The sequence below is a fragment of the Alligator sinensis genome, unplaced genomic scaffold, assembly GCF_000455745.1.
Source record: "Alligator sinensis unplaced genomic scaffold, ASM45574v1 scaffold447_1, whole genome shotgun sequence".
NCBI classification, from domain to species: Eukaryota; Metazoa; Chordata; order Crocodylia; family Alligatoridae; genus Alligator; species Alligator sinensis.
In genome coordinates, this window is record NW_005842123.1 from 438,967 (window position 1) to 456,618 (window position 17,652).

Here is a 17,652-nt window from a genome sequence, read left to right on the forward strand (position 1 = left end):
GCCAAAAATCCTGCCAAGTTTCAAGGAGATCGGTGCAGGGGTTTGGGGGAACTGCCCCTCAAGCTGCAGACAAGCAAAACTCGTGCCATGGGTGAGACTGCGTGTGTTAAGGTGCAGCAGGGTGACAGCGACAGCGATGGTGGCCCCTGATGTGGCCGCAATGCCTGCCAGCTGTGGAGGAGATCGGTGCAGGGGGGGTCTGGGGGTCTACATCCCTAGCTGCTGACAGGCAAAACTCATGACATGGGTGCTTGTGGGACTGTCTTGGGGTGTGGGAGACACTGCTGCAGGCCTGGCTGCTAAGCTACTGTGTTCCCAGTTACCAATCAATCATGATTCACTCAGGGACCAGCTCAATACACAGGACCTAGCTAATGTAGCCAGTTAATTGCCATCAATTAGCACCTACAAAACCAGACTAAGGAGAGGAAATAATACAGACAATCAACTGCCCCAAGACAGAGACAGTCAGTCCCACAAACACCCATGTCACAAGTTTTGCCTGTCAGCAGCTAGGGGTGCAGGGCCCCAGACTCCCCCTGCACTGATCTTGAAACTTGGCAAGCTTTGCGGCCTCAGTAAGAGCTACGAGCCCTGCAGTTTTGAACCCCCTGTGGTGTAACACATAGATGTGACAGGAATTTTGCTTTCAAGATTTTGGGGTACAGTTCCCCCCAAACCCCTGCACTTATCTCCTTGAAACTTGGCAGGCTCTGTGGCCTCACCAGGGGCCACCACGCCTGGAGTTTTCACCCCCCTGGTGGTGTAACACACACAAGTGACATGAATTTTGCTTTCAAGAACTTGGGGTGAAGCTCCCCCCAAAACCCCTTCACCTATCTTCTTGAAACTTGGTAAGCTTCATGCTCTCTGTAGAAGCTACCACCCCTGCAAGTGTCATCCAGATCAGACAAAAACAACCAAGTTAGAGATATTTCATTGATTTCCCCATTATACTTCCCCCATTATACCCTATGGCTGGATCTCTGAGGTGGCTCCGAAACTTTGGAGCTGCTTCGGCCGGATCGAGGCGAAAACCCAGTCTGGAGCTCCAGATCAGATCACGGCCATCCGAAGCGGCCGGATCTGAAGCTGGATCAGATTGCTGCCAACTCGCACAGGCCTAGTTATCAGTGCAATAGGCCTTCATCAAAAGAGGGCATAGGATGGGCCTAATGCCTGTAAGTCTTGTATGACAGTCACCCATGTGGAGTACCAGACTTATCAGGGTCAGTTCAGCCTTTCCTCCTTTCTAGGATATTTGCTCTGTATATGCATGTGTGGGCATCTTTATTTTATATAATATCATACAAGCTGAGATTTTGTCAGTTGTTTATGACAGTCCCATGGACAGAATAGAAATTTGTCTCTCATCCTGGCCAAAATGACACTTTCCAGCAGGAAAGATAGTGCACCTCCTTTGCAGTCTGCACCATCAAGAAGCTGCTGAAGTTTATGGCAGCATGTATATAAACATGTTTAGATTGTGGGGATGGAAGTACTAAGAAATGCTATAAAATATTTTCTTGAACTTTAAACCATTTTACTGACACCTGTACATAAAGTAAACATTTTTTTTATTGGGGCATATTCTAAATGACCTTTTCTTAAGAAGAGCAAATGTACTTTTGTGGTATTGATTTATTCTTTAGACAGTTGACGTTTCAAGTAATCTATATTGGTTTAAAATTTACATGATCTTTTAAAATAAAATGACTTGCATCTCTGGGTTTCTTAGAAAGAATAAACACCTAAAACTAAATCAGCTGAGCACCCACTGTCACTACTGTGCAAGAAAAACTCCACTGAAAGCATATCCATATGGTACTGAAACAACAACTGAAACTTTGATACAGGTGAGGGGTATCAAAAAGCCAGTTAAGCTACACTTAGTTTGTTCTGACAAGTGGTTTGCCTGGGAAACTGAAGTTAAAAAATTCATTTTGTAGTACATGGGACACATCTTGAGAATCTGTTAAACTCAACGGGCTATATCAAGACATTAGCTTTTGTGGAAGACTCCACACAAAGCAATGGGAAAAACTACTTTAAAAACGATGGCTTTAAGAAACATGGGGATGTTGCCTTAGTTACAGTAGAGATTAAAAGACTGAAAGGCTTCATTGTGCTTGGTGCTGCATGAGATTAACTCTGCCATGTCTCCCCTGGGGGACTTAATTTAAGTAAGCAAAACAGACAAAGGATGAGAGGCAAAACAGGTACAGAGAATGATATGAATTGCCCATGGCCATACAGCAGATAAGTGGCAGAGCTGGAATTAGAGAACCCAGGGATGAAATCCTTGGCCTGTTGAAAGCAGTGAGCGGTTTTCCATTGATTTCAAATGGACCTGGGATTTCACCTAAAGTCCCATTACTCCGTGCTGAGTGCCTCTCCGCAGGATAGCACTGGTGCCACTCCAGTGAGAATTGCAGCTATTCAGAATGTTTCAAGGGCTGTCCATGTACTAGACGTTCTCCTGAACCTGGACATCAAATATGAATGTGAGCTGAAGCTTCTGTTTACAAATTATAATGGAGCAAATCACAATCTTGGATCCTGAAGCCTGGGAGCCTAAGGGAATGGGGCTGTGAGGGCTATATGAGAACTGAACTGGCATAAATAGTATTCAAGGGTGGGAATTCAGTTTGAAATTGAGATCTGCACAAGAACTATCTGACTTGTGTAAACCTCTATAACATGTCAAAGCAATAAGTGATTTTGATTGATTGGATAAGGGAATGCAGCTCCATTTTGATGGCCAAAGATTTCTCTAAGGGGCTTTTTACGCTAAGAATGAATTGAGGAACTACTGCATTGGATTCAGTTCTGTCCCGATTCTGAAAGCCTCTTTTGTGAATACTGGATTGATAGCCCAGGAAGTTAAGTAGTGTAGATGTATTTGTTTAGTCATGCAGACTGACATGCTTATTTAAGTCCTGTGTATGTCCTTGGGACAGTGCAGAACTCAATAGGAGTAGATTTTGCTTTTGTTGCTGAAAAATAAATAAATAACCCTGCCTTCCTCCTGAATGATATTTTTAAATGTTACTTTTCAGTTGCTTCATGTCCAGAATGATGCTCTGAATTGTATTGTGATCACAAAATGACAACTGTCTTGACCTAGCGTTTCTCAATGTAAATCTGAGTTCTATGATTTACTGCTGCTTGTGAAATATCAACATAGTTACATAAGAGTATGGCAGTACAGTGTGCCTGTGTTCCAAGGATGTGTGCAGCACACACATGGCTAGCTCTGCAGTACACTGAAACTGGAGATTTATTGCATTTTACAAAGGGCCATTACAATACAATTTTAACTTACAGTTATTAAGTAAGGGTCTTACATCGTAAGCAATCGCTGTAAAAAGCATCGGACTTAGATTTATTCATAATTTTTATTGCATGATTTATTAGAACCCCATTACAGACCATAAATCACATCTGAAGGAAATGAAATCCAATTAGGGCCTGATCCTTTCACTCTTACTCATATTGGGTGGTGCCTAACTCTGAGACTAATCCCAATGAAATAAATGGATCGATATTATGTAGAGTAAGGCAGCACTCTTGACAGTGGGACAAAGGGTGGCAGAATTGGGCCCTCAATGAGTACAAAAGAGGAATATCAATTTTTTTTTCTAAAACTGGGAGCACTCAGTTTTCTCTTTTTATTGTTTTGTTCTATTTCATTCATTTCATTGCTTTCGTCTGATCCTAACAGCTCTATTTCCAGGGTACAGCTCTGACTAAATCATATATTTATATAATCCAGTGTTCAGCAGAGAAAGACAAGTTAGTCTGCTAATGCTGTTATTTCCCTCAGACTAGATGCAACACATTGAAATTGAGAAGCTAATTGCAAAGACCTCAAAATGGCTGCTCCATTTTTGTTATCATTCAAGAAAGCAGTCCGATTGCATAAAATCAGGCCCCTATATAATAGGAAGCCAGTCTTGCAACTCTTGCTCCTATGAGTAACGATTACTTACTTCAATAAAAGGCTTCAGGATTGGTCCCTAACTAACACTTTGAATGTCCCTCCACACCCTACTTGTTTACTAAATACAGCCCTCAGATGTTATCTAATTGGAAATTGACTTGGGCATAAAATTAGGTCTTGAAGCCTTAATGCGGATCTGATCCTGTCTTTACACAGATAAAATTTCCACTGATGTCACTAAGGTTTTATCTGTGTCAATGTGTTTACAGAGTGTTTTTAAAATTTGAAGACATTTTTAATAATTTGGAGAAAAAAAATGTTAATGGCATTCCCAGTTACTAACATACAGTACTCAGCACTGCTTCAGGATCAAAATATATGATGTATCTAAGAAAAAATAGACTGTAAATGATCTGTTATTTTGTGCTATGCTGCAGATGAGTCCTCGCCTCTCTTTGAATGTAAAGGCAGTTTGGGCATTGAATTCAGTATGAGAAGCACTGGGATCTTTGTCACTGATTTTATACCATTCTTCTCCTAGGCTAAAAAAATATGAGGCCATACATAGATACTTTATTACTTAAAATGTTCCATGAATATACATAAAATAGTAACTAATTTATTGTTGTTTTTAACTAGAAGAACCAAACCTAGAATTTTAAACTAGAGAAAAACATATACAGAAAATACATCATGTTTTTGCTAAGTATGGACTAATTTGTGACAGTTTTATGTATAATTTAGAGAAAACATAAACTATATATTAGTCACATTTCTTCTCTCCTCAATACACATATGACATACCACCATAAAGCATCAGTGTTTTATTGCCTTTTCTCCAACCAAAGCTAAATTAGCAAAGTAAGGGGGGAATATAAGAGTGTAAGACTAGAGACCAAATCCCATTCCAGTGAAACCAATAGCAACATTTCCATTGACTTGAATAGAATCAGGGATTAGGTTTTAGGAGTATTGCAGGGTGGCCTGATCTTGGACTCCTTCTGCATAAAGAAATCCCATCCACTTCAGTGGGAGTTGTGTGCATAAAAGATTTGTAGGATCATAGGTTTTGGACCAGCTCCACTAATTCCTTAATAACATGAACTTTCCCTATTCACACAAATAACCCCACAGGATTAAACAGGAGCATAAAGTAAGAAAGAAATAGGAAATACACAGAGGGGATCTTACAAATGAAAACAAATTGAGCATTTAATAATAATGATTGGAAATAGCAAATGAAAGATAACTTCTTTGAACCAGAATGGTCAGGCTGTGCTGTGGCTATCCCAGGTAACTATGCACCACTGTTGAACTCCATGTTTTTACCTACCAGGAATATCCCGACTTGACTTAAATTCAATTGTAGCTGTTTCTGGTCAATATTATATCTTTCTGTGACTTTATACAGCACTGGGACAATGGAGGCCCAATCCTGATTGATTGCCACCACAAAATCAATCATTGATTCAAAAAACCAAACAAACAATTGAAGTCAGGGGGAGCTGACATGAACTGAATATATGTACTAAGTATGATAGCTGCCATCTTGACCAACACACCAGGAAATGGGTTTAGGATCTCCAGAGCTAAAAGAATGATCTGCTAGTACTGCCTGGCTGGGGTAGTAAAAGACTGGCAGGCTTTGTGGATTGGGCAGAGAGGGAAGAGGGGGAAACACCTCACACTCACCAGTTACGTAAGTATTTGCAGGAGCAGGTCTCTTAATGGGAGACTAGACTCCCAGCGGGGGTGGTGCAGACAACTACCCTGGAGATCTTCAAAAGGAGACTGGACGCACACCTTGCTGGGGTTATTTGACCCCAGCAGTCTTTCCTGCCCAGAGCAGGGGGGCTGGACCCGATGATGTTCCCTTCCACCCGATGATGGTCCCCTCATGAGGTCCCTTGCAGCCCTAAACTTCTGTGAATCTGTATGAATCTGTGAGACAATGGAGAGGATAATAGGGAGGTGTATGAAATAAATAATGTTAAAATGGTGATTAGCGGACGCGTCTACATGAGATGCTGCTGCGATGTAGCATCGGCACCCACACACCGTAACGCTGATGCTACTATGCACTAGCTTGTTGCTACTACGCAGTAGGGTCAGAAGCGACCTGTGTGCCATTGGGACTGTGCAGTCATTTAGTACTTGCAAAAGCAAGTACTAAATATCTGGGCAGTAACAACTGTCAGTTGTGCACACGTGTAGACACACCCAGTGAAAACCTGTTGGGAACTGCTATTTCTTCTGTGTCATAATACAAGAACAAGGGAACCTTTAGAAGTACTGACAGGTTACAGTTTGTACAAAGTTATAATGCACTATACAGGACCATCAACTCATACAATTCACTGTCAAAGTACATGGTGATGAACGGTTCAGTAAGGCTCAACACAAGATTAGATGCGTCTTTCCCAGGGGAAAACACTCAGAGGTGAACCGGCTGGGAGAAAAATTCTCTGAGGATTCCCTTAGCAATTTTTTTCTAAACTCATCCAGGCTGGTGTGGGGCCCTGAATTGTCATCTTCCCCTTCCCTCAGCAGTCCTTGGAAACCTTTTTTTGGGGAGCTTCCCAAATCGGATTGGGCACCACAAGAAGATTAGTAGAATTGGAGGCTGAGGCTGGCTGTATTAAATTTCCCATGGGCCTTTTATAGTTTTGTCTCACAGATAATGTATATCTCCTGTTATTTCCTCAACGCTAAAAACCCCTTATTCTGATGCATGGAATTTCTTCTATATATCTAGATAAGGGAAGAGGCAGTTCAGTGGGGATGGATGATCCCTACCTGCTTTTCTGCAGCTAGGAGCAAATCTACATAGAAGCAATCCCTTCCATATGTAGAACAAAGGGACTGCTTTTATTTGGCTTTGTTTTGTTTTTACAATTCTAGCCAAGCTATAAAGTTACAGGGACTATTTGTCCTTCCATCTAGGATTCCCAGCTATGGCTGAGAAGAAATCTCTCCTCCCTCTGACAGAGGAGTACAGAATATGGAAGGGTGGTTTATTATAAGGGCCTTTACCTAACTGTGTACTGTGTGTGGTAAAAAGCAGGATTCTGAGCTGGAAGGACCAAAAGTGATTCTATCTTGATCATTACTACTGATAAGAGAATAGAAAATGGATACATAATTTATTACATGATAATTATTTACTGCATTACTTCATTCAACAGAAAAAAGGCCAAACATACATTGTAGGCCCCTGTCTGATGGAGAAGGGAGTGGGAAAGAAGGCTGTTCCAGGCCTCTTCCCTTTACTAACAAGCAATGGACTTGGTCTCCTTAAGCATGTGGACCAAGATTCCCATGGGAGCTTTGTGATATTGGGATATTATAGAAGCCAGGGGTAATTCTACCACACCCACAGCCCACAATACTATGGCCCTTACAGGACCCATCTGCTTCCCTTCTCTAGTGCCCCAAGGGGTGGTTCATAAGGAGCTAGCCTAAATTAGTACAACAGAGTTGAACATCCTCTTGTGGAGTGTGCGCCATTCCCCTGCTCCCAGCCTCTTCCTAACACAGTAAAACCATTCCTCAAGGACCACCCAGTGAAGAAAGTATGGGCTGCTGCAAGTTTCTGTGGAAGAATGGGGAAAGGCCACCGCTCACGCTTCCTGTGAGCCTCTCATCTTCTAGCTCTAACTTCCTGATCTGCTTATTGCCTTCCACATACAGGGCTAGTATATAGGTCCACAACTGGGAAGAGTTGAGCTGTGTGGTGGTTTTGATCATGGCTGCACCATATTATACTCAAATACTTTAATTAAAATGTATTTGGAAGTACTGGAAAAGCCCTGGTGAGGGTTATTGATAACCCAGTCAATGTTTAGCATGAGAATGTGCAGAGCCAATCCACCGAAAGCTTGGGGTTTCCAGACCCTGGCTAAAATTTACAACTTCCAAGTTAAACAAGCAAACAAAACAGTCACGGCCTGCTGGAGGACTAGGAGAAACAGGACAAAGACTCTGGTTGCCAGGAGTGCTTACCAGGCTGGACTCCCAAAGTGGAAATTTTGCCTGAGTAAGAACTCCATGATCAGGCATTATATGACAGAGCAAAACCAACTGAATGGTAAGAAGGAAATTAGGAAAGTATTTGTGTGTGCATATGTGTGTGTGATAAATGAGTGCAAACCACTGGGATGTGCAAACCAGAGGGGAACTTTTAGTACATCAGAACAATGTCATTGACATTGGTGAAGTAGTGTTGATTTAGGTGAGATGAGGATAGAGCTTTCTAAAGTGTTACTTCTGCATCTACTTACTAGTTGAGGGATAGATTTCCAAAAATGCCTAAGGACGCAAATAGCCTTCTGGTAAGCTTTATGAACATGGGTTAGATACCTAACTTTCTATGGAATTTAGGTTCCTAATCTGCCTAGGTGTTCTTGAAAAATCCCACTAGGTGCCTCTCTGCCTCTTTAATTACCTGCATTTCTTCGTCAATCAGATCCTTAAATTTTACTTTTCCATTCATAAGATTTTTCCTGAGTTATATATGTCCAGATCCTCAAAGGTATAGAAGGGTACAGCATCCATTGTTTTTCATGGGAGGTAGGTATCTTAACCCCTTCCAGCTCTACTCCATATAGAAAGGTATGGGTTTTCTCCATAGACTTAGAAGAACATGTTTATTCTTAGGTTAGCAATCTTTCTATAAGGTCCAAATTATTTTTGGACTTAATATTTAGAAGTCTAATAGTTAACTTCATAAATGCTCATTGCTAGTTAGCTATTTTAAAAACAAAATAAACCCCTGGGTTGCAATAAATTCAACATGTATATTTTAAAGGAAAATTATTACTGACCAGTACCTTATGTTTTAGAGAATGAGTATGTTCTATAGAAATGGAGAAAACTTTCTAAGTTAGCCAGTATTCTATGCTGTATACAAATTCCATCCCTCCTTTTTTTGGTCATCCAGTCTAAGAATGAAAATGATCCTGTCTAACTCAGATGGCCAATTCAAATATTGATTCTAAATAATGAATATTCTAAAGCATACTGCCTACAAACAGTTCCTTGAACTTTCATGTCTTTAAAGATGGCCCTAATTAAGCAAGTTAGTCAAGCATGTGCCCATATTTGTAAAAACTATTAATCAAACAGTTTCCAAAAGTGACTAGATTTGGGCAAATGTTGATCTTTCCAGAGAATGTTTCCAAAGGAAACTGAAAATTGATAGAAAAAATTGTGTACACTAAAAAAAACATAGCAGATTTTAGTCTAGGACAATGTCATTCTGTTTACATATGTCACTGCGTATGATCTGTGGGATTTTATCACTCAGTTGAAAATTTGAATCCATTTTTTGTCTTGCATAGGTATAACAGTATAAAAAATAAATAAAATTGTACATTAAGATATAAATTTGATATAATTGGGATAAAAATTGAAAGCATGTATAAAGGACATGCAGCCTTAAGCATTTGCAACCTATTCTATAAGCTAATGTCATGACTTTTAATGTTTATAGACAAATAAAAAGTGTAAGGCTTGGTGTATGAATGGAATATAAGTAACTGAAAGTTGTCTATGTAGTTAGCAGTGAGATGGAACTGTATTCACGTGAGTTTTTAATATGATTATATGACTGTACTTTGTGATTGATTTCTTTACCAAACCTTCCATATGAAGCAACTGATTATTTTGCTTTTGATTAGCTCTAATGATTCTGAGGTATTTTTGTGATGTCTGCCATTTAAATGCTATCAGGATTTATCAATCTTGTCCACTTCCTTTATATCCATAACCACTATCTATTACTTCTATTAGAAAATATTAAGTAACTTTTAATGTTGTCATAGACAGTTTGTGCATGTGTTGGTACTGACAACTATCCATCTATGTGAAAATATTAAAATACATTTTAATATTTAAATATTTTTTAAAATCTTGTGTGTCTATAGATAAAAATAAAATAATTATTTTATTGAAAGTGCAAAGTATAAATCTCCTCTATAGCAAGCAGCACCTAAAGGCAGTTGTCCTCAATCTTGCCCTTCCTATGGGCAACAACACTGACAACATGCTTCAGACAGTATCCTACTTTGCTGTCCCTGTCCACCTAAGGTTTAGCTTTTAAATTTCCTGAGGCCACAAACAATGTCAGAGAACCTCATGGACAACGTATAACGCCTGGGCTTGGGATCACTCTCCTGAGGAACAGACAACTCTGGAGCAAATCTGGATCTCAGCAGAACTAGGTGTACACACAGAGAAGTGAATTATGAAATAACTAAAGAGGAATATGAATGATCTTGTAGAAGACCTGTTGTTATGAAGAGGTGCAAAAAATGAACTCACAATGGAAATCAAGTTTGCCCATCACACAGTCTTTCAATATTGATCACTCTTTTCAATCTCCTCCTTAAAATATGTTAGTAATTATATGGAAAAATACAATGTTTTTACTAACATTGATATTGTTTGCATGATTTTCAACTGGAAAACACTACCAGTTTTACTGTAAGCTCTTTCCACAAAATATGGGACAAGCTAAATTCCATTTGTAATTGTGATGCACTTCAGTAACAGATGCCTGGCTACTGGAGAGAGCTGCTTTTAAAATCAATGTATGTTAACACTTCATCTGATTGCAGGAAGCAAACTAAGCTTTTTGAAAAGTACCCTCCAGCCTTCCGTCCTCATTTCCACATTCCCTTGGCAGATATCAAGGATTTGAAAGCTACACTACAACAGTGTCATCCTTTCATATTATGGTAAATATTTCATTAATTCTTTATACTTTGTGTTATTTAAAGGAACTCATTCTGAAATATTAACTCCATTGTTCAGCAGAAAAATCTCAGAAGAGATGTCTTAAAATGTTTAAAAATGCATCTTGAAATTGCATCTTGAAATTATACCAGGCTCTGTCCCTAAGCTTCCATAATTCACTTAGTTTATGGACCTAACATTTCAGATTTTTGCTTAGCCTGAAGTCTCCATTAGCCACCCTTCCATTCATATACTAATCCATTTCTCTATTACCCTCCCTTTCCCCCATTTATTCCTTTTTCATCCATCTATTCATTTTTTCCAGGTTGCCCTTTAATCTGATCCTATTCCTTTGATCCTCATAAAGAAGGTCAACTATATTGTCACTAGTAAACCAGCCATGCTGATTTAGGGCTGGTGGCAGTTGCATCTTTGCAAATGGATCACACTGTGTTTGAGCCATCTTCCCTGTTCATTCCCCTACCCATCATTAATTTTTTCCTACTTACCCAGACAGCTACCTCAGGGGTTTAAGCTGCTGCCACTGAAATAAATGCGTGCTTTACCACTGACTTCAATAGGAGCAGAATCAGGCCCTAGATTAGCACAACAAACCAAAGAATGTCTGATTAATCCCACACAACATGGCCCCAACAGTACCTATAGAGAAAAGTCAGTTAGCTGTTTCACTCTCATACAGTTATGCTGTGGATTGCAGCACCATTCATTTCCTTTCTGTTAAAACTGCATAAACTGGGAGGGAGGAGCTGTTCTTCAGTTCCCAGCAAGAAACCCATCAAACACATCCCTTCTCCATGAGTGTACACCTCATTCTAGAGTATCTGTCACTCCTCCCATGGAAAGGAAACATGAGCTAGATGAATAAGGGAAATAGGTCTCAAAAAGCACAGCCTGAAATATTTACCAGAGCCCAGAAAAGGAGGTGGAAATAAGAGACTGCCCTTCCAGTTCATACTCAAAAAGTCACCAAACCTGTCTCTCTCTGTTCCAGAGAACGAACTTTTCTCTATCTCAGGGAAGGAATACTGTAGTTATCTGCAGGGCAATTAGAAAGGGAACCTCTCCAAACTAGAGGATGACTAGGACTGTACACAGGGGGAGGGAAGTAGTCCTCAAATCTCCATGCACTGCCTGCTTTAATGAATCTCTCTCCTGTCCAAAGGAAGTAAAAATTCATGTATCCATGATGTACAAGGGTACCTAGAATGAAGTTTTCCATAAGTCCACACATAGGTTACTGCTTTAGGGTACAGGTCTTCACAGGCTTATGGTTGAATGCCTGCCCTAGAGTGCACACTCCCAGTGGTGAGTGTCCATTCTAGAATACAAGGATCCATAAGCCAGTTAGTTAGTGTCTGCTCTATAATACAGATTTCCATGGGCCTATGCATGTGTGTCTACTCAAGACTGCAGGTCTCCAACAACTCATGCTCTGGAACGCTAGGGCCTACCAGATCTTGAATGAAAGTAGTCCTGACCATACTGAGGGTAGCAAGTTGGGCTAACCTCAGGCAGGTTGTAAGTGTGCTGAGTACAGTGTTGATTGTGAAGCTTACCCTTGCATATCTGGAGGAATATGGATCCTCAAAGAGTGCCCAGATGCGGGGCTGCCACCTTCTCCAGAAGCCCCCCGATCTGCCATCTGGTGAATCACTGAGTGCCAGGCGTTTAGTCATCTCCAGCTCCTCCTCACCATCACCAGAGTCTCCAGTGCCATCTACATCTCCATCCTCAGCACTGCTATCCAGGGGCGCTCCACCAAAGCTGTCAAGAGCCTCCTCAGCGTCGCGGTGCTGTCGGTAGGTCATCCAACAGCAGGGCTCCACATCGGTTTCATCAATGCCCCAGAAGGCCAACTCCTCCTCATAAAGAGGCCCACACACGTCTGCTGGGCAGTGTAGTTTGCCCGTGCGGTAGTAGTTCAGGATGTGGGCGAAGACCCCTGGGTGCCGATCAAAGAAAAACTCATCTGTACGGGGGTCATAGTCAAAGTGGCTGTGGGCATCGGGCTCAGCAATCCAGGCCAGCCGAGTGCCGGGCAGGGTGCGCAGGGTGCTGCGGTAAGTCTGGTGCCTAGTGCCTCCCACGTTGATCACGATGCGATCGCTCTCATCGCCCTGGCCCATCTCGTCTCTTATTAGGCATGTCGCAGACTCATCCAAGCAAGCACGGTACACAGCAAGCACATAAGGGGACAATGGTTGCTCAGCTGCAATCAATACCTAACCCAATCGTTTATCCATAAGGTCAGGGATCGCCTTGGCAAAGGGCACCTGCTGGTCCCAGCACTTTCCGCCTCTTGCTCCAGATGGTATGAATCCAAGGGCACCAATGAAAGTGAGTGTTGGCAGCTCCCAGTCCTAAGATCCCTTCTATTTGAAACCAGAAACTCTGGCACTGTTTTATTTTAAGCAAGCACTCAGGAAGTGGGGAAGTGGGAGAAGGGAGGACACACACACACACTCTCCAGGAGCAGCCGCCAAGGTCTGCTGGGCAGGTATGTGTGTGTTGAAGGGGGAGGTTCCTTCCTCCACTGGATGTGGCAAAGAAAAGAAAAGAATCCAGTGGTGCCGACAGCTGTTCAAGGCACCTCTGAGTTGGGAGGAAGATAGCTGGGTGCAGCAAGAGAACAGAAGAAGGAAAAGGAGGCTGGGGGGGGGGGCGGGGAAGGAGAGGGGGAGTTGCAGACAGTCACAGACACACACCGGGGGTAGGAGGGGATGGACTCTCGCGCCCAGCTCCAGCAACAGACCAAATCTCTTAGGTATTATTGTAGTTGTTTGTGTTTGTACCTCTTTAAGTCCTAGAGAGACGGGTAGGCTCAGCGTTGACTGCTGCTGGGGAACTCAACATGTAGCGATCCCGGTTTGGTTTGGAAAAAAGAAAAAAGAGCAATGATCTGGGGGTGAAGATCAAGAAGTGAAAATGTTACAGAAGGGAGGAAAAAACCGTGAAGGAAAAAAAAAAACCCAAAACCCAAACAAACAAATCTCGAGTTGCAGCTCCTGACTCCAGACAATAAATAGACGGATCCGGCTTAGGGATGTCCCCCCTTCTGTCTCTTCTTGTTGATCCGCATCACATCTTGCAGCAGCCCTCGAGGCGCCCGGGGACCTGCAGCTGGCGGTGCCCGTCCCTTGCTCTCCGGCCGAAGCAGGGAGCAGAGCCGGCGAGCGGCGGCTTCCAGCGGTGCCCAGCGGTGGTGCTGCTCGGACAGCGCCGCGCTCCGGCTCAGGCTCCTCTGCCGGGCTTTGGGCGTCGGGTTTCCCCGGGGAAGCCGGCGGGAGGTGGGAGGAGGGCAGGGGGGTGCAAAGGCAGAAGAGAGAAGGAGCGGATGTGGGGGGTGGGGGCTCTTTATTCCTCCTTCCCCCGCGGATCAGGCAGCAGAAGGCGATGCCGCCGGGCTCTCCGCCCCTGCTGTTTCAGGGGATGCTGGCGGCGGGGGCCGGGGAGCTCCTGCTGCTGCTGGTGGTGCTGGTGCTGGTGCCGGTGCTACCGCCTTAGCAGCTCAGTCCAGCCAGCCCGGTCTCCGGACACTTCAACACAACGCAGGCGCGTTGGGCTCTGACTAGAGCAGTTCTCCCTGGGTCCTAACGCAGAGCTGTTGCACACCTGGCATGCAAGCCCGTTGCAATGGCAATTTCCTCCTCCTCCTCCGAGCCGGGGGGTGGGGGGAGGCAGCTGGGCGAGATCTGCTACAGATGTCCTGTCTAGTCTGTGCCCATGTTGCCTCCTGCTCAAGAAAGGTCCGACGGGATGAGGCGCTGGACCATCGTCTCCTGTAATGCAGCTGTTCCTGGTTCTCTCCCTCCCCTGCCTCCCCTCTGAGCTTTGGAAACCTGAAGTGAACAGATCTGGGAAGACTGCTGCAGTGTGTGTGTGTGTGTGTGTGTGTGTGAGCCCTCACAGGTGGAAGCTGGGAGAAGACAGGACAAGAAACACCCAGAAAATGGGTCCTTTTAAGCCACTTTCAGCACAATGGAAACAGCCGAGTCCTCTCTAGCAGGGGGAAGCTGGGGCATCAGAACCAGCCTTGCCTCCCTGTCAGATTTTGCCATTAGCCTGCAGATCATTTTTTTGTTCCCTCCCGCCCCTGAAGAGTGGTCCACCTTTGGCACTAGGATGATGAAGGCTGACACTTTCCCTTCACCTTTCCTCATAGCCTGATGAGGTAACTGTTTCTGGCAGAAAATGCTTCTCCTCTTCCCTTTCCTCCCCCTGACCTCAGAGGAACAATTTCTGATGTGAGAAAGACCCCTCTGCTACAGAAACAGTGTCCTTCACCTGTTCTGTGCTGCTGCCCATTGAAGAGCAAGGAAAGAGATGGTGCTGAGAGAAAAGGGAGCTTTTATCTTCTATTTAGAACTAGCTATTATAAATATACATGATAAAAACAGATCCCTTGTTTGGAAATATGCTTGCTGGAAAGTTGTATCATGCCTAGAAGTGCTGGTTTCTCTCTCTGTTGCTGCCTGGCTTACAGCTCTGAATTGCTCTGTCAAAAGAAATGTCAAAAGCCATTTAAAACTGTGGATTAACAACAGGCTACAAAGCTGAAGTGCTGAATTCAAAGAAAGAACTCAGCACACATATCTTTCTCACATAATAAATGTAAATACATTGGGCCTGCTTCCCATTACCTTGCCTCCTTATAGACACTTGCACTCGCAAAATATTATACACACTGGTATTATCATTAGGCAATATTCTACATCAACATTACATAGGCATAAGACTCTGCATGACATACAAGGTGGAGGGTAATCAGGTCAATTATTTATCAGGTACAAAATATTGTATATTTCATTGCAAGAGAGCAAACTTAACTCTGGCCGTTTGGACATTTTAATGTGTTATTTTTCCAAATATGCTTTCAGTATCTAAATATTTTTTTCTTAGAGTATCTGGGAAATATGATCATTGTTGGATTTTTTTAGTGTAAACTTCTTTGCTAATGTACCTACTTATGTCTCTTAATAATAACATAGCCTATGTATGTTACTGGAAAACTTAATTTTAATTTAAATCAAAAGGTTATAAGCACACAGATGAGAATTTCTAGTTGAGATTGATCCATAAATGCTTAGGGTGTGCACAAATTTTGTTTCAGTCCCAAATAATGTAGTAATTTATTTTGGATTGACTGGCTGTAGCATAGTATTTATCTTGAGTTGGGGGGGAGGGGGGAGTTTGTGCAAATGGTTGTTTTGATTAAATGCTTTTTTGTCCAAATGTTTGGTAACCATATCTAGATGGAAAGACAGTAGTGTGTGGCTTTAACATGCAGGAGTGTAGCAAAGACATGTCTGCATCATGGGCGGAGCGAGGTTCCGGGAATATCTTGTAATTCTTAGTTGCACATGGCTCCTGGGCAGAGGCTTCTCTGAGTTACATGGAGGATTGGGGCCAAGTTGTAGAAGGCTCAAAGATGACCTGAAAACACTTTGGCCTCTTACTCTGTTTTGTATATCAAGCACAAGAATGCAAAATCAAGGCCAATGTGTTTATTTCCTCGATCTAACTTTTATAGTTTTGTGAATCTCATTGACTTGAATGGAGTGAGAGCTGGTAGGTGCCAAACACTTCTGAATGCAATCCATCTGTACTGGCACAATTACATTTATAATGTCCTTAGCTGGCATTTCAAGTGTCCCCCTCCCCGCCAGTCCTTCTATGGTGCTAATGCATCAGACTTGGCACTCCTTTGACTCATTCTCACATAATCATCTCTGTACATTTTTTTCCAGGCTCTCTGTGTTTGGTGTAATCTCCAAAACCAGTTTATGAAGCTACCCTCGCCCCCACCTCATTCAACTGTCTCCTTAAGACTCACTTTTGCCACAAAGCCTGTTGAAGCTCTCTATCCACCGTGAGTGCCCTGGGCAGAGTTGCAACTAGATGATTATGTTGATATTCCCTTGTCCATCTTGCCTTCCTTCCTCACCCATTTTTCTGTTCTTTGGTCACTCATGATTAACTCCTATATTGGTAAAGTACATAGGGCAGTGGCTATGTTGTTGCTTGTAATTTTTTGGTTTGCAGTGATGGGCTAGGACATGCTTGAGGGCTTCCGCTCATGCAAGAAGAGTCAGTCCATACCCTTTTAGGAGCTCACAAGATAGACAGGCAGATGATGCCATGGAAGAGGAATAACAAAGAATGCATCTGTATTGCAAGATTTCAGTTTTTGAGAGGGTTAAAAGTTGAAAGAAGAGGACTTTCAGATAACCTTAGGGAGATCAGGCTGTAAGCAGGGAGGTGGTTGGAAGAAGGCCCAGTTGATTGTTTGAATCCAGCAGATACAGGTGGGAATGCATGCAGTGTACATGGGACATGGGGCAATGTGAAGCTCAACAAGGACAGATAAGGAAGAGGAGAATGCTACAGAGCCTTGAGGAAGGTGACATGTAGTTTGACTCTGCTTGGACAGCAAATGGGGAGCCACTGGGGAGATTCAAAGGTGGGGGTGAAGTGATCAGATTGGGTGAAAGGTGATTTAAATGGCTGCATTTTCCAAGCTGACAAAGGGACATTTGCAAGGCCAAAGAGGATTTTGCAGTGTTCAAGGGGAGACACACTGGGGACCTGAATAACAGGAATAACAGTTCAGGAAGGCATTTTACCCTGTGGTCAGGTTTGGTATGGACTGTGGGGGATTTTGCCTTCCTCTGTAGTGGAGGGGAGAGGGGGACATGGCCCTTTCTGGGATCTCTTGAGCATATACAATTTTTACAGCAGCAGGACATTGACCACCATCGTCCCCTTGCTTTACCTGGGGCATATTAAGTCATTGTGTCTTGCGTTGTGTGAGGGAAGACCATGTAGTTTTGTTAAGAGGATAGACAATGGATTGTATAGGATCGTTTGGATGGGGATGATCCTGCCTCAGACAGGGGATTGGACTAGATGACCTGTGGAGGTCCCATCCAGCCCTACTTCTCTATGAAACTCTG

At 42.9% G+C, this 17,652-nt stretch overlaps 1 protein-coding gene across 4 annotated transcripts in view; it reads right to left on the reverse strand.

The window, feature by feature from the left end:
• KCNC1 (potassium voltage-gated channel subfamily C member 1) overlaps positions 1-12,840 on the reverse strand; it is a 176,816-nt gene extending 163,976 nt beyond the window's left edge. For 3 of the 4 annotated variants that reach the window (XM_006024873.2, XM_025205638.1, XM_025205639.1), the window contains exon 1: positions 12,256-12,825. In XM_006024873.2, the coding sequence (XP_006024935.1) occupies positions 12,256-12,825 (570 nt within the window). Of the gene's footprint in view, positions 1-12,255 lie in introns of all 4 variants that reach the window. The other variant, XM_025205640.1, reaches the window with a different exon arrangement.
• Between the last annotated feature and the right edge of the window lie 4,812 nt (positions 12,841-17,652).